Source organism: Equus przewalskii, chromosome 3, assembly GCF_037783145.1.
Source record: "Equus przewalskii isolate Varuska chromosome 3, EquPr2, whole genome shotgun sequence".
NCBI lineage: Eukaryota > Metazoa > Chordata > Mammalia > Perissodactyla > Equidae > Equus > Equus przewalskii.
In genome coordinates this window covers 63,098,259-63,113,324 of record NC_091833.1, presented here as the reverse complement: position 1 = coordinate 63,113,324, position 15,066 = coordinate 63,098,259, and the positions used below count along the sequence as shown (strand labels likewise).

The following is a 15,066-nucleotide window of genomic DNA, read 5'->3' as shown; positions in this document are numbered from 1 at the left end:
GCCAAATAAATATTAGCAATTTTAAGGAAGATGATTTGTAGGTTTGTGATTTGCGTGTGTTCTGGTTTTGGTATAGGCCATGATATCTGTATTTGTCCTTTCAAACCTAAAGCTAAGATTGTAAGGCTCCTCCTGCTTTTCTGTTAGTGTTCATGGAGTGGTCAAGCCTTTAGTTCTGTTAGGGCAGCAAGGATGCATACCCTATTCATAATGTACATTCATCATCAAGCATAGTGTTTAGTAGATAAAAGACACAATAAATATTGTTGAATTAATGTACAGTTTTGAGAACTGCATATTACTGAATTTATATACAGTTTTGAGAGCACTTTTCACAATTAAAATTCTTGAACATCTACTTTTAGTATTGTTTCAAGAGAGCTCCATCAATATCAACTAGGTCTCTTTCCTTTAGAAATATATGATTTTAATGAAGTTTATCCATCTCTAGGAATTTTACAAGAACTAATTAGCATCACATTTATACATGTTAGAAATTTGTGTCCACTCACTTTTATATTCATATATTAAACAAATACATGTTTATATAATGCAAATGGATTTTTTGCCATAAATAAATCACAATGTTAAAAGATTTAAGCTGTTGTGTACAAAATTTAGAAAATAAAAATAATTTTGTTAATAGTAATAACAAAGGCTCTCTTTATTATCTCTAATTAGAAGATTAGATGTTTCTCCTATCAGTTTTCCAAATAATTGGAATTTTCTCTAAATAGAATCAATACTTTGTAAAAGGATTACTTATTTACAATATAATTTTTCTGAAATATATTCCATATATCACTTTCTTCTTAAATAGAGCAATTATATGGGACCATCGTGCAGACTTGTAAACAGGGTAACAAGGAACATTTATCCTCAGGCTGAGGAGATAAAAAGGCCGAGGATTGCCGGGATCTCGTAAGTCACCCACTTGCAAGATGGAGGACTGGGGTTCTTGCCCCTCAACTCATGCTTGGAAGAGGGACTAAAGGAGACGTGCAGAGTTTAACATATGTACTTAGTATTCTGGAGAACACAGTGACTTGTGTCAGCCTCACACATCTAAAGTGCCAGGGCCTGGCTGGCTGGTTTGTTTCTCTGATAGAGGAGCAACAGGGTTGGTGGCATTGGCCAACCGACACTCCTGGAGTCTTTCTGGACAAAAGATACATAAATGTTAACTGTGGGCCAGGGGTGATTGACACACCTGGACAGTGGTTAACCCTGATGCTCTACAGCAGAGTGACCTGTAGGATTTCTTGAGGCTGAGGACAAAGCCAGCAGTAGCCAGAGATGAATTTCCTCACATGAAGAGAAACTGCAGATAAGAGATCCACAGTAAGAGTTTAGTGTCTCTGAAGAGCTCAGGAAAGTGCCACAGAAGAAAGAATCAGCTTTAAAACTGTCCAGTCCCAGGAATACCTCAGGACAACCCTAGAAAGAAAAGTAGGACTTTTCCTGCCCCTTTCCACCTGCCTAACCTTGTCCACCTACAAGTCCAGCAAGGATGGGAACTGAGATTGGCAAGATGTGGATGACAATATTGTAGAGCAAGTCAGCAAAGAGAAAAGAAGACAAGGAGGCATCCTTGGTAGAAATTTAAAATTTTGTTTATTACACTAGACTGGACATATTAATTACTATACTATTTTTTATTGTCAGAAAATGATTATAAAAGTAGTAAGACTTCTTCCAAATTTCACCCAGGGGCAAGGGAGAAATTACCCTCAAATAATAAAATTAAAAAGTCAGCAGGATACAAATATAGTTGCTTTTACATTGCATCCTACAAGCCATGCTTGTTCAATGTAGTTGTGATATACAAATAAAATTGTCTCCATTCCACATGCTTCGGAGAATCCAGCAATCACCTCCCCACCCCCCAGCTCCCACACAGTATCTCCAGGAATTCTCTGGATAGATTCAATGCATTCCTCTTCCTGTCTTATCCTTTATACCTGCTTTTTTCTCTCTGCCCTATACTAACAAAGACATTAGAACATTTCCCTTTATATTTGAAAAATATCTCCCACAAAGGCAATTATGTTTAATAGGTTCTTGTTGACAATTTGGGGTTATAGGCAGGGAGTAGTTTTCTGCATAGCACAGAAGTTAGTTTAAAATTAAATATTAGACATGATAGATTCTAGAATTTTCTTGCCCACATCCATCTCATGGAACTCCATTCTGGTCAATTTTCAACTCTTCAAGTTGCCCCCCACCCTCCAGCCATGTTGCTGACTTTCACACTCTTACAAGACCCCTTTTATACGTTTCCCAACTCTTACAGTTGTTTGTGGAGGCTGGGTCAGGTTACTTAACATCTTATATATTATATTGGGATCCCATTAGCAGCTACCTCATAGTGGGAAGATTCAATGGGCTGACACATATAAAGCAATTAGCATAGTGCCTCACACAGAGTAGATATTAAAATACTCAGAGATAATAAACTACTTAAGGTAATAAGGAATTTAAGGATGATAAAGTACTCACCTGTCTCTTTGGTTATTCTACTCACTGTTATTATGTCCTAGAGGGTAAGGTTGGAGGTGGGTAGTCTCCTTCTCATCTGAAGAGACTTCCTCAAAGTGTTTTCATAAGTGAAACAGTTCTCATCCCAAAAGAACATGCTACCTCCTTGAAAGCAACATTATTTTGTTCTCTGGGACATTTATGTAAAAATGTAAAGTAAAAAAATTGGTAGGAGATGGGCAACTATACTAGATTGTAAGCATATAAGGATATGAATGGTTATTCAATTCAGTGTGCATATTGTATTTTATAGTTAAAACCTGAATTACTTTTTTAGAAATCAGAGATTTTACTCATTTTCATGCCTTATTAATAATTTCAACAATATAGGCAACCAAGGAGCTTAATAGAAGAGGGTCTGGGACATTGAGGGTGGCTCCTTAGGACTCCTCTTCTTGCATCAGATGCTCACTCTCAGGCCCAGAGTAAGAGATGAGGTCTCCAGGTAAGGTTTGTGTTATTACCCAACATAACACAGTGAGAGTTCAGCCCATGTAATAGCTCTGTTTTATAGCCCAGCTTACATGACATTTTCTAGGGAGTCATACCTCGTAAGACCATAGATTCTGTGTCTATTTAGTATGAGAAATACTTACACAGGAATATCATATTCAAAACTCTAAGAGAAAAGGCTCATCATCCTACCAAGTATCTTTACTCTATCTTGAGTTCCAATTATTATATCCACAAGAGCATTAGACTGAATCATTGGTCTTCTTTTCTTTCCATGGGGGCATTCTCCAGATGTTTAGGGGAGAAATGGAGTACTGGACAGCTGCTTTAACACCTTCAACCAATTCACTCCCCAACCTCAGTTAATACTTCTTTGTTTCTCAAGTTATTATTATTTGTCTTACTACACTTTCCTTAATATTTTAAACAAAGAATAATATTTCTAAAACATTGATGACCATCAAGATTTGAACAGCCCAATGAGGAGCAGGAATAAAGCATGTTCATAGTGACTGTATCTCTTTAAAGGTCTTTTGATATGCTTTTGCCATCTCAATTATTGTTCATCTTCAATTGTGCATAGTTATATGGACTTTCTTATATGATTTGGTGGAGACATTTTGTTGAATGTGCAATGTCTCTAAAGTCAAGTTCACTTCCTCCTCTGGACAATGAATTTTAACAGGTTTTGTATCAGTCAGAGGCTTCAGCTCAGCTTCCTAAAGCATTTCCTTATCCTGGGGAGCATCATTTGCCTAAGTCTGGTCTTCATTTAATTCTATCACTGAAATTACAAACACTCTAATACACCATTTAGCTGTGGCAGACATTTGACACACCAGATATTAGTAAAACTTGCAGTATCACTCTGGGAAACACATCTCTTCTTTTCTTCAGATTACAGATTCATGGGAACCCAATCTTCTTTCTTCAAACAAAAGAAGTCCAAGGGTTTCTCCAAATATTGGCCATTAATCAGCAGCAGATCTGACAGGATGGCACGCCAAAGTCCTCTTACCCTCTCCAATGCTTCCAAACTCTATTTTTCCTCCAACGGAGAACTGGAATCTCTCCTCAGGAAACCTGGACTTCTACAAAGTCTCCCTCACGCATAGGTGTCTTCCCAATTCAGCACACTCCAGGTTTTCCCCAACTGTGGCTGAGAAGGGCGGGGCCAGTTCACCTGCTCCTGCTGGTTCCACAGCCCAAGTGAGGGCCCTCTGACTACTAAGCGATGCACAGGTGGGCAAGACTCCTCCCAGGTCCCTTGACGTTTGGTGCTAGATCCCACAACTCCCACAGAGGCACTTTTGTTTGTGTATAGGTGCTGAATTTTAGTTGTTAAAAGGGGTGCAAAAAGGAGGGACATCTTATGCTCCATGATACTGATATCCTAAGGTGATATATTCGAGAGTGATTAGAAAATTTAAATATTAGGCATTATTGCTATATGTCTCATAGTTGTTGCCAATGATTCACTCTCAGTTTGAGTATGTGTCGTTACAGTATTTCCGTCCTTGCCATTTTCCCTGTCTCTCCTTTTCAATTATTTTAGCAATCTAAGGTGTCATAACTGTATTTAATTTACTTGATTCAGAATTATTGAATTGGTTACTTAATAACTGTAATAGCTTTTAATGATAATCATCAAAGTTTAGTTTAGATAATCCAACATAGGTGAAGTAAATACTGACATCTTCCTGTCCTTATGTCCTTGTATAAATACATGGAGGTAAAAAGGGAAAAAATGAAGAATACAGTAAAATTAATAATAATAACATTAATAATAGAGGCAATAGGGAAAGCCCAAGGAGAGAAGATGACAAAAACAAAGAGTATTGGCCATAGTTGACTTTGTTGTGTCTGGCAGTCTAGGTAGCCCACGGTTTATTATCGGCTTGGTCCCTTTAATTGAGTGTTTGATGCAAGAATAAAGAATATAAACTCTTCTTTCAGATGACCAGTTCTCTATATGATATGTATGAAACTGTACATTTAAACCTAATAGGTTAGAGTCTTTATGGGTTCTTTCCTAACTGAAATTTGGGAGACATATCTATTTTAGGTAAAATAATACTATTACTAGCCAGTATTTGACTTCCCATAATTGTAAATTTATAAGAAGAACTTAAGCTAAGGCATCTGGTTTTATTCTCCACAGTGCGATTCAGATAATGATATGATAATACATTTTTTTAGATAAAAAAATCTGTAACAGGAAAAAAGTTGAGAAATATTGATAAGCAAAAAAATATATAACAATGTCCAACCATTCTATCTCCCAGAGTAGTCCACTGTTAGTGTTTTGGTAAGTGTGATTCCAGGCAGGTAAAATTTTCAGATGACTTCCTCCCCTGACTTCTCTTCCTGAAAACCTCAACTTTGTTTCTAAAGGTAAGAGTAAGGGTCTGAATGAACTGTGGTAACTTGGGGTTCTCAATGGAGCTCATGCAGTCCAGCCTCTCTGTTTCCTCTCTGGAGTTGAAGATGAAGGAATGGTAAAGAAAGCCCACAACCAAGTATTTTATTTATCACATAATTTTTCATGTAGAAATAAAAAATATAAGACTAATTAGTGGTAAAATGGCTCATGCTTACCATTCATTTACTCAGTATGTAAAACACTAATTTGTAAAGTTCAGACTTTCTGTTATTAAAAAAGATGTCACATGTTTTTAATGAAATATTCCAAAACCATTGAATCATCAGTAAGGACAGAGTGTAAGTTTGCCTTCCTGCAACTAGTATACACAATTTTCTTACTCTTTATATTATTTCATCTACGCAATTAATATGATTTGCAGAGCACACTCTAAATAATTCTGGTCTCAAAGGTATTCAACCAAAGGTTGATTTCATTTAAATCTTTTTAATCAAATGTATAGAATTTTTAAATGCCCAGTCAGAAAGATGCCAGATGCATGAATACCAAAGGGCAGTTGTCCTTGATGTATTAAACTGAAATAAGTGGGCCTCCCTAGGATCAATCAGGACCTGGCTTTTCTCTGTCTCACTACAGTAATACCATGGGTGATGATGTTGTCCACAAAGTTATATTATTATAAGTCAATCTAATGGACAAAGCTATGACCTCACATACAAAAATTTTACAATTGCATGTCAGAAAGAAAGGACACTTAAATACTACACTTTCTTTGGTTGACTCTCTGTATTGCATTTTGTGTGCTGTCTTGCCGAATATAGTTATCAAGTCAATAATAGGAATAGTGAAATCTGTGTTGGCCCCCAAAACAAAATCTACTTTTATTGTTTCAATAATTCAACAGAAGAAGAGGAAAAGAGACACTTCTCTCTCAGGCAAGTGACATGGAGTTTAGTTAATATGCAGGTTGGTTTTGAAAATCTTGTTCCATCTCAACTTTCCTAAGAGCCTTATCTCAACAGATACACCATGGATGCATATCTTCTTTGGAAACATGTGGTTGCTTTAAGCTAGGGTATAAGAAAAAAAGAATGTGCAAATATAAAGCATTATGTCTTATGGTATATTCTACTCCTATGTTTTCCAGCTCTAACTGAATCCACGGACAGAAGTCTCTTACCAATAACTTTTAGCTACCTAGTTCTCATTTGTATTTCTAGTGATTCCTTGCCTCAGGTACAAATATCTTCAAATATTTGTGTGAATGCTCTACTTTTGGAGACTTTGAAATGATTTTTATCCAGCTGGTAAGTATTCTCAATGTCAGGTTCTGGGCCACAAAGACATTCCCAACTTGACTCTGTATAGCACAACACATCTAGTCCTACACAAATTCCTTTCTCTTTTTCCTCTCCAAACCCTCACCTCATCCCACACTCACTTTGCTTTTCATTTTTCATTTTTATTTGGGCTTAGGGATATGAAATACAGAAAAGCAGAGATGATTTTTAAGATTAGAGGAAAGGGAAGAAATAAAATGGCAGAATAACGGGAGCTAATGGAGAAAAGTAGTCCCCTTTTATCAACTTATTTTATATTAGTAACTTATCTTGTTTACTCTTTTCTGTACCTAAAATACGAAGAGAAAACTACCTAAAGTTGTGTATCACAAGTGAATAATACATATCTTAGTCCTTATGCAGTATTTACAAGAATAAACATACTCCCTTAAAATGATACAAATGTGTACTTAGTGAAAGATTGGAAAATGCAAAGTAATGATGAGGTCACTAAATACTTCAGTCTTCTGAAAACTAGGGTCTGATTATCTACCTGTAGAGATCCATTTGAATTTATCCTCACTGATTCAAAGTCCATGAGACTACTTCAAAAAAGAGAATATGGGAGATCAGCTGTATAAGTCCACTGTCAAATTCATTTTCATTTAAAGATACATATAACCTTCTGTCCTACTAATTTAAAAGGCACACAAAAAAGACTTAACAAGAAGGCCTAGGACTGCTGTGTTTAGAAAGGCCTGCTTGCGAGGTTGGCCCTGTTAGAGTCTGGGAACTTAAATCACGAACAGTCATTTATACTGACATAAAGTTTCCCTAAATGATGAGTGGCTCACTATGCCTAGTCTGTTTGTACAAAGAGCATAGTTCATGCTGCGTGCTGACTTTCCACCTAGGGGTCTGAAATTTTGATACGTGCTGGGAAGAAGGTGCCTACATGACTACTCTTCAATTCAAAACCGTGGGCATTGAGTCTCTAATGAGCTTCACTGGTGGACAACAGTTCGCACATTGTCAAACTCACTGCTGGAGAAATTATGCATGCCCTACGTGCCTCCTCTGAGAGAGGGCTCTTGGAAGCTCGTGCCTCGTTTCCTGCAGATTTTACCCCATGTGCCTTTTTATTTGCTGATTTCGCTATAATAAGTATTAGCTGTGAATACACTATATGCTCAGTCCTGTGAGTCCTTCTAGTAAATCACCAAACCTGAGTGTTCCTGGGACCTCTGACACACAAGGTTGATTGAAATATCCACATTAAGATATACAGATTCTGCATAAAGATATTTATTGGCTACATGTTATGTAAATAGAATTACATAAGCTAACCAATTATGAAACCAAGACAAGTAACCTAGACCTCTTTTAAGAAATTCACAGTATGATGGTGACTTCAGCATACAGAAGTATTTAAAAAGAATATTCAATTAACTGAGCCAAAACAGGATCAGGAAAATACAATAAGCTTATTTCAGTGGGAGTTTTGAAGATGCAGACACCTCATCTTGTTCAAATTATCAGGAAAGTTAGAGGCACGTAAGTTAGCCTTAAAAGAGCAAGTAGGTCTTGACTGGTTACAATATCTGGAGGTAGGAGACACGGGAATTTTCCAAAATTTCCCTTGAAACTTTGCAAATGAATAGAAGATATGAGAAAGAGGTGAAATAAGAGTATATTGTGGAAATAAAATATAATAATGATTGTTACTTATGGCACAATGTGGAATTTTCAAATGCTCTTGGTTAAAATCCTAATAATTCAAATACTTTATTTATAACTCAGTTCCATGCAAAATTTAAGGATTATTTTAGAAGGCCCAACAAAATTCCACAGGATTTTGAAAGGGCCCCTCTGAAACTCAGGCACAGAATTTATATCCTACTGGTTTCTAATTGGGCTTTTTCTTTTCTGCCTCTCCTTTGTTCAGGTTCATCATGACGGAGAAATGGGACTCAAACTCTTCAGAGAACTGGCATCACATTTGGAGTGTCAATGACACCAAGCACTCAGATATCAATATTTTCTATGTAAACTACTATCTTTATGAGCCTCGAGTGGCAGCAATCTTCATTATTTCCTACTCTCTGATCTTCTTCCTGTGCATGGTGGGAAATACAGTGGTTTGCTTTATTGTCATGAGGAAGAAACATATGCAAACAGTCACTAACCTCTTCATCCTGAACCTGGCAATAAGTGATTTACTAGTTGGCATATTCTGTATGCCTGTCACGCTGCTGGACAATATTATAGCAGGTATGTTGAGTTGCGTGCAGTGCAAAGGTGATATGAGGAAATGTTTGTCCCACATCTCTGCAGCCATGGCAGTGTCACCAATTCATTCACAAGTATTTATGGAGTTCTAAGAACTGCTCAGGTACCTGTTCTCATGGGGTCAACATTCTAAAAGAGGAGAAAGACAATAAACAAATAGATATACAAGTACTCAGAGAATAATAAGAATTATGGAGAAAAATAAAGCAAGCGACAGAGATGAAGAGTGGAGGCTGTTATTTTTATAGTGTTCACTGAAGGGCATCAGAGAATGAGATCTGGCACTTCTTACAAAAGATCTTGAGTTTGCTTAATACAGTTCAGGGCACATGCAATATGGTAGAAATATTATTGAGAATGTTATGGACTGTAAAGTTCAAGGAACTGGTAAGTCTGTTTTCAATTGATGCAATGTCTTCAATCTAACATAACTAGATATTTAGGCCTTTTTGTGGTTAGCTAGGGAGAGTTCCAACAGTTTTTGATGGAAGATGGAGCAGCAGTCCCAATGATTTCTCAAAAGGTGACAGTTTCATCAGTGGTAATTTGCATGTGCAACATAAATAATGGCTAGGTACTTTAGGGTACCCTAAAGTGCTTCTGGGCTCACCTTACTACTACTTCTTTAGCACTGCCTTAGACACTCTGGAAGTACAGAACAGTGTATCTCCAGCTCCTGACAGAGTTTTGGTACATAGCAACAATAAATATTGTTTGCATTAATTAATGAACAGTACCCAAGATATTCATATTCCAAATTTGTATAAGAAAGATACGAAACAATAGCAGCATAACAATAACATTTAGAGCAACATGAGCCATATCCTAGTTCTTAGCCTTTTGTAGCATTCAGCATCAGTTCACTGAAGAATAAGAGGTTTCTCTTTAGAGTTTACCTCTGTTTCCTTCCTTTCTCTGGAGTGGGGCCAGGGAGAGTTTATAGTGCCTATTCTATCATGCCCTGCATAGATTCTGTGTTTTTGTGATGTCTATCATTAAAAACAATATTGAGAATGTACATTTAGACAAAAAAGCGTGAAATAATTAATAAAAATTATTATTATTGCTCTCAAGAAACTTATTTCACCAATAAGAAATGCTCTCAACATTTCCCCATGAACATTCATACCTAAATTAAATTATTATTTAAAAATTTCTGCCTGATTCCCATTCCCAGGAGGCAGCCACTTTCAGCATTATTTGCCTTTATTTTTGTTAATTACTACCATATTTCTAAAGAGCGTGTTTTCATTCTAATATATTATCTTCAAACTGTAAAAAATGTAATTTAGTCTTCATAATCCTTTTCTACTTCATAACACAAATATGTTTTTCACGCTCTTTATCTCCTCTCTCAATATAATTATATCATAGTCTTTGCTTAAATCAATATTCCAAGTATACATTCCTGTTATTATATCTATCTTACTCCTGCTGAGCCACATAGAGAGGTAGATATCAATCTCTCTTTTGTAAAGTGTTTTTTGTTTCCCTGGATTTAATAAGGACATCATATTTTGATTTTCTTAGTTTTTGATGTTTACCTATCAGCAATGTATCCTCAAGTTCTCTTTTAGGAATGTCAATTTCTTATCAATACCTTCAAACATATCAGGTAACCTGTAACTTGCATCTCTTTCCTGGAGATACCCCCCAGGAGCTCTCTATCCTCTTGTTGCTACCCAGCCACCTCGCTCTCCAGGCATGGAGCTCAGCTACTGTTCTGGGATGTCCCTTTACTGAGACCCTAATAATTCTCTTCACCTTTCGTTGTGCTCAATCCCATTTTCTGGAGTTCTGTCTTCTTCTTTCGTGGTTAATTCCTCTGTTAGCTTCCTAAAAAAGAGTACATCGAGATAAGATGTTTGAGATCTTGTATGTCTGCCAATATCTCTATTCTGCCCTCACACTTGATTATACCTATCTGTATAAAGTGTTCAAGGCTGGACATTTTTTCCCCTCAAAATATTTAGAGGGTTGCTTTGTTATTATTGCTGAGAAACCTGGTGTTACTGCTGAAAAATCTAATGTCATTTGACTCTTGCTTCTTTACTCATGATTTGTATTTTGTTCGTCTTCCTGAAAGCTCTTAGGGCTTCTGTTTATGCCCAGTGTTCTGAATGTCAGGCAATTAGGCCTTGGATAAGTCTTTCTATTTTCATTTATTATGCTAGATACAAACTAGGTCCTTTCAATCAACAATAGAATGCCCTTCAATGCTGGGGAATTTTCTTGTAGAGTTCTTTTCCATTTTCCTTTCTTCAACTTGTATTAGTCAGATATTGGAGGTCCTGGGTTACCCTTTTATTCATCTTTTCTCTTCCATTTTTGGCTTCTTATTGTTCTACTTTCAAAGATTTTGTCCACTTTCTCTTCTAGACTTTTTTGGGTTGTTCATTTCTGTCATCATATTTTAAATTCTTTGAGCTATTTTTATGTTCTGCATGTTCTTCGTACTATCGTGCACATGTTTCATGAATAAAATGTGTTAAATCTCTGAGGTTATTAGTCATAATTTTTCGTTTGTTTGTCGTTTTTCATCTACCTGATTCATATTGGTTTTCCCCTAAGTTTCTTCCTTTCTATTTGTTTTAGTCTCTTTCTTTCATATTTGAGGTTTCCCTAACATCAATTGTTGCTTAGCTGCTTGTGTTTTAGAGTGAAGCACTGCATAGCTGTCTTGAACCTCTGCATGCTCGGGGTTTGAGGTTAGGCCAACTCTCAGCTTCGTTAGTCTGGACTTTTCACTGGGAAATCCACAACTGTCAAAATCTGCATGTCAGTGTTCTTGGAAGGATCACTTTCTCCAGAAGGAAATTCTCTGCCTTACTGCTAAAGGAATATAAGGCTGGCTGCTGCATTCTGGAGCTGAGTGGCTCTCTGGGCCAGTGGTATTGCACACGGAGCATATATTTTCACTTAATCCTTCTACATCATTTTGGCCCCTACTCCACCTGCACGTGGTGACTCAGAGTCTAGAGCCCCTCTGCTTCCACCTTCTCAGAGAGTAACTTCCATGCTTCCGCCCCTCCCCAGGGAAAAGCTGGCGGCATCTGATTGCATTTATACATAATTCAGCCAGTCGTGTTGTTTTCTCAACTTTACATTCAGTAATTATGTGGTCCCTCGGTTTCTCTGGATTTATGTTCTTTTTGTCCCTGTGCTGTCATTTCAGTGGATGTTAGTGAGGGAGATGAGATCAATCATATGCTTGTTCTTCAATTTTCAACCAATGGCTATATACACTCCTTTTTGCATTTTTGTTGAAAAGTAATACTATAGCAGCCAGACAAATTTTAGGACTGGAAAGACACACTCTCTTCTGGTTTCTATTCAGTAGAGTCACTCAAGCATCTATTTTAAGACGATCTGGATAGATAATAAAATGGCTTTTTTAGATATATATAGTTGGATTATTTAGGTTATTGGGGATATTTTAAACTAGATAAGAATATTTTCTTTAAATGAATTCCAGGATATTTTTAAGAGCTAAATTTTAAAAATCTGAGAAATACACAGCATTTATCTTTGGGGAAATAGAATATTTGCTAGTGGAGGAATATTATTTGCTGTAATAGCAGATGGGAGTTTAGAATATTAAACTGTTATAATACTTTTAATAATATCTTTTATAAACATTCTGGTAACTGAGTTTCAATTAGGCAGTAACTGGAATACACTATTTTTATTTATGTAAAGTTGTCTTTATTCTCGAAGTATGTCTTAGCTTAGGCTGCTGTAACAAAATACCATAGACTGGGGGGCTTAAACAAAAGACATTTATTTTCTCACCATTCTGGAGGCTGGAAGCTTGAGATCAGGAAGCTGACATGGTCAGGTTCTTGATATGGGTCCTTTTCCTGGTCTGTAGATAGTCATCTTGCTGTGTGCTCACGTGGCCTTTCCTCAGTGCATGTGCTGGAGAGAGAGATCTCTCTTTCTCTCTTCCTCTCCTTATAAGGGCACTAATCCCAAAATGTGGGCACCACCTTCATGACCTCATCTAAACCCAATTACTTCCCAAAAGCCCCATCTGCAAATGCCATCACATTGGGGGTTAAGACTTCAGTATATGAATTGGGGGGAGGGGTGCGCAGCACAAACATTCACTCCATACAAAGTACCTCTGAGGTAAATTGTCTCATTACATTATATATAGATAAATATTAACTTTATTTATTCTACATGTAACTCCTGATTCCTCATAATTTATAGAGTGCATTTCCAAATTATAAAACCAATATTCTTCCTGTTTTATTTGTTAAAAGGGCATAATTGTTGGGGCCGGCCCCGTGGCCGAGTGGTTAAGTTCGCGCGCTCTGCTGCAGGCAGCCCAGTGTTTCGTCAGTTTGAATCCTGGGCACGGACATGGCACTACTCATCAAACCACGCTGAGGCGGCATCCCACATGCCACAACTAGAAGGACCCACAACTATGAATATACAGCTATGTACTGGGGGACTTTGGGGAGAAAAAGGAAAAAAAAAATTAAAAAAAAAAGTGCATAATTGCACAAGGGCTAATGGTTTGCACTCTGGAACCATACTGCTAGGGTTCAAATTCTTAATATGCTGCCAACTAGCTGTATGGCAAGGTATGTGATATTAGTGTGAGTGTTACCTAATCTATACCATGAGGAGAAAAATAAAGCCTTCAAAATCCTGCTGAGGGGATTAGATATGTTAATAGATGGCAAGCACTTATTATAGTGCCTAGAATGTCATAACTACTATAAAATTGTGGCATTATTATTACTATGCTGAAAAACGGCCAGGGCAATATTGATGGAAGTAATGGGAAACATTGTTCCCTGGATATCATTTATGAAACAGTTGCATCAGTCTTGATTTCATGCCTTTTTGTTCATATTTTCAGTGAAAGTTTTAAAAAATACGATCTTTTCAGAGACTAACTGTTCCATTTGCCTTTCAGGATGGCCATTTGGAAGCACAATGTGCAAGATCAGTGGCTTTGTCCAGGGAGTATCAGTTGCGACTTCTGTCTTCACTTTAGTTGCAATAGCAGTGGATAGGTAAGTCAGCACCGAAACCCAAATCCAGAAAAACGGGCAGGTCTGCAACAAATCCAACAAACCAGAGAAAAATGTATAATCTACTAAATTTCGGTATATCTACACAAAATTGTATCCATAATATCTACTCCTTTAAAAGCAAGGCTTATATTTACTAAAGGTTCAGTAAGAAGAAAATAAAACTAAGGAAATGTCCATATTTTAAAATTAAATAATTAGGGATGATACATGTCTTAGTTCAGGCTGTTGTAACAAGATACCATGGACTGTGTGGCTTAAACGACAGAAATTATTTCTCACAGCTCTGAAGGCTGGGAAGGTCAAGATCAGGAGGCTGGTAAATTCGATGTCTGGTGAGAGATCTCTTCCCGATTTGTAGAAAGCCATCTTCTCATTGTACCCTCACATGGTAGAGGGCACGAGCTCTAGTCTCTTTCTCTTCTTAAATGGGCACTAATTCAATCGTGAGAACACCCTCTTGACCCTATCTAAATCTACCTACCTCCCAAAGGTCCCACCTCCTAATACCATCCCATTGAGGGTTAGGGTTTCAACAGACGAATTTTGAAGGGACACAAATATATAATCCATAATAGTGTAATTTTACTGTTTTCCACACTGGAATCTTGAAATTTCTAATGATGGAAATGTAAACGTGCTGAAATAAATCTGAAACTTTATCCATATTGTAAGATAAAATTCATTAATACATTCATTTACACATATTGTTGAGTTGTGCCAGGTCTTGGGCTGGGTTGTGTAGAATCTAAAACAAATTAGCCACAGTGTTCCTCAAAAAGTCCGCGAAGTGGAAGAGGCAGACAGACACATTAACAAATATTTACAAATGACACTCCTACTATGGATCCAAGATATAGCAGCTGTGCAAAGGAGAGGGTGATCAAGTTACTGGTCAGGACAGGAGTGGTGGGTTCACAGAAGAGTTGATATCTGTCTAAATCTTGGGGGATCAGAAATTTACCTTAGGAAGAACTGGGGGAAGGGTATCTCTCTATCTTTTTTTTTTTTTTTTTTTGCTGAGGAGTATTTGCCCTGAGCTAAAATATACTGCCTATCTTCCTCCTTTTGT

The 15,066-nt window shown here is 37.0% G+C and overlaps 1 protein-coding gene across 5 annotated transcripts in view; it reads left to right on the top strand.

The window, feature by feature from the left end:
- Positions 1–15,066, top strand: part of NPFFR2 (neuropeptide FF receptor 2) — a 47,201-nt gene that overhangs the window by 21,771 nt on the left and 10,364 nt on the right. For 2 of the 5 annotated variants that reach the window (XM_070612780.1, XM_070612781.1), the window contains 3 exons: positions 8,600–8,925; positions 13,212–13,538; positions 13,877–13,976. In XM_070612780.1, the coding sequence (XP_070468881.1) occupies positions 8,607–8,925; positions 13,212–13,538; positions 13,877–13,976 (746 nt within the window). In that variant the 5' untranslated portion in view covers positions 8,600–8,606. Of the gene's footprint in view, positions 1–3,888; positions 8,926–13,211; positions 13,539–13,876; positions 13,977–15,066 lie in introns of all 5 variants that reach the window. The other 3 variants (XM_008507188.2, XM_070612782.1, XM_070612783.1) reach the window with 2 other exon arrangements.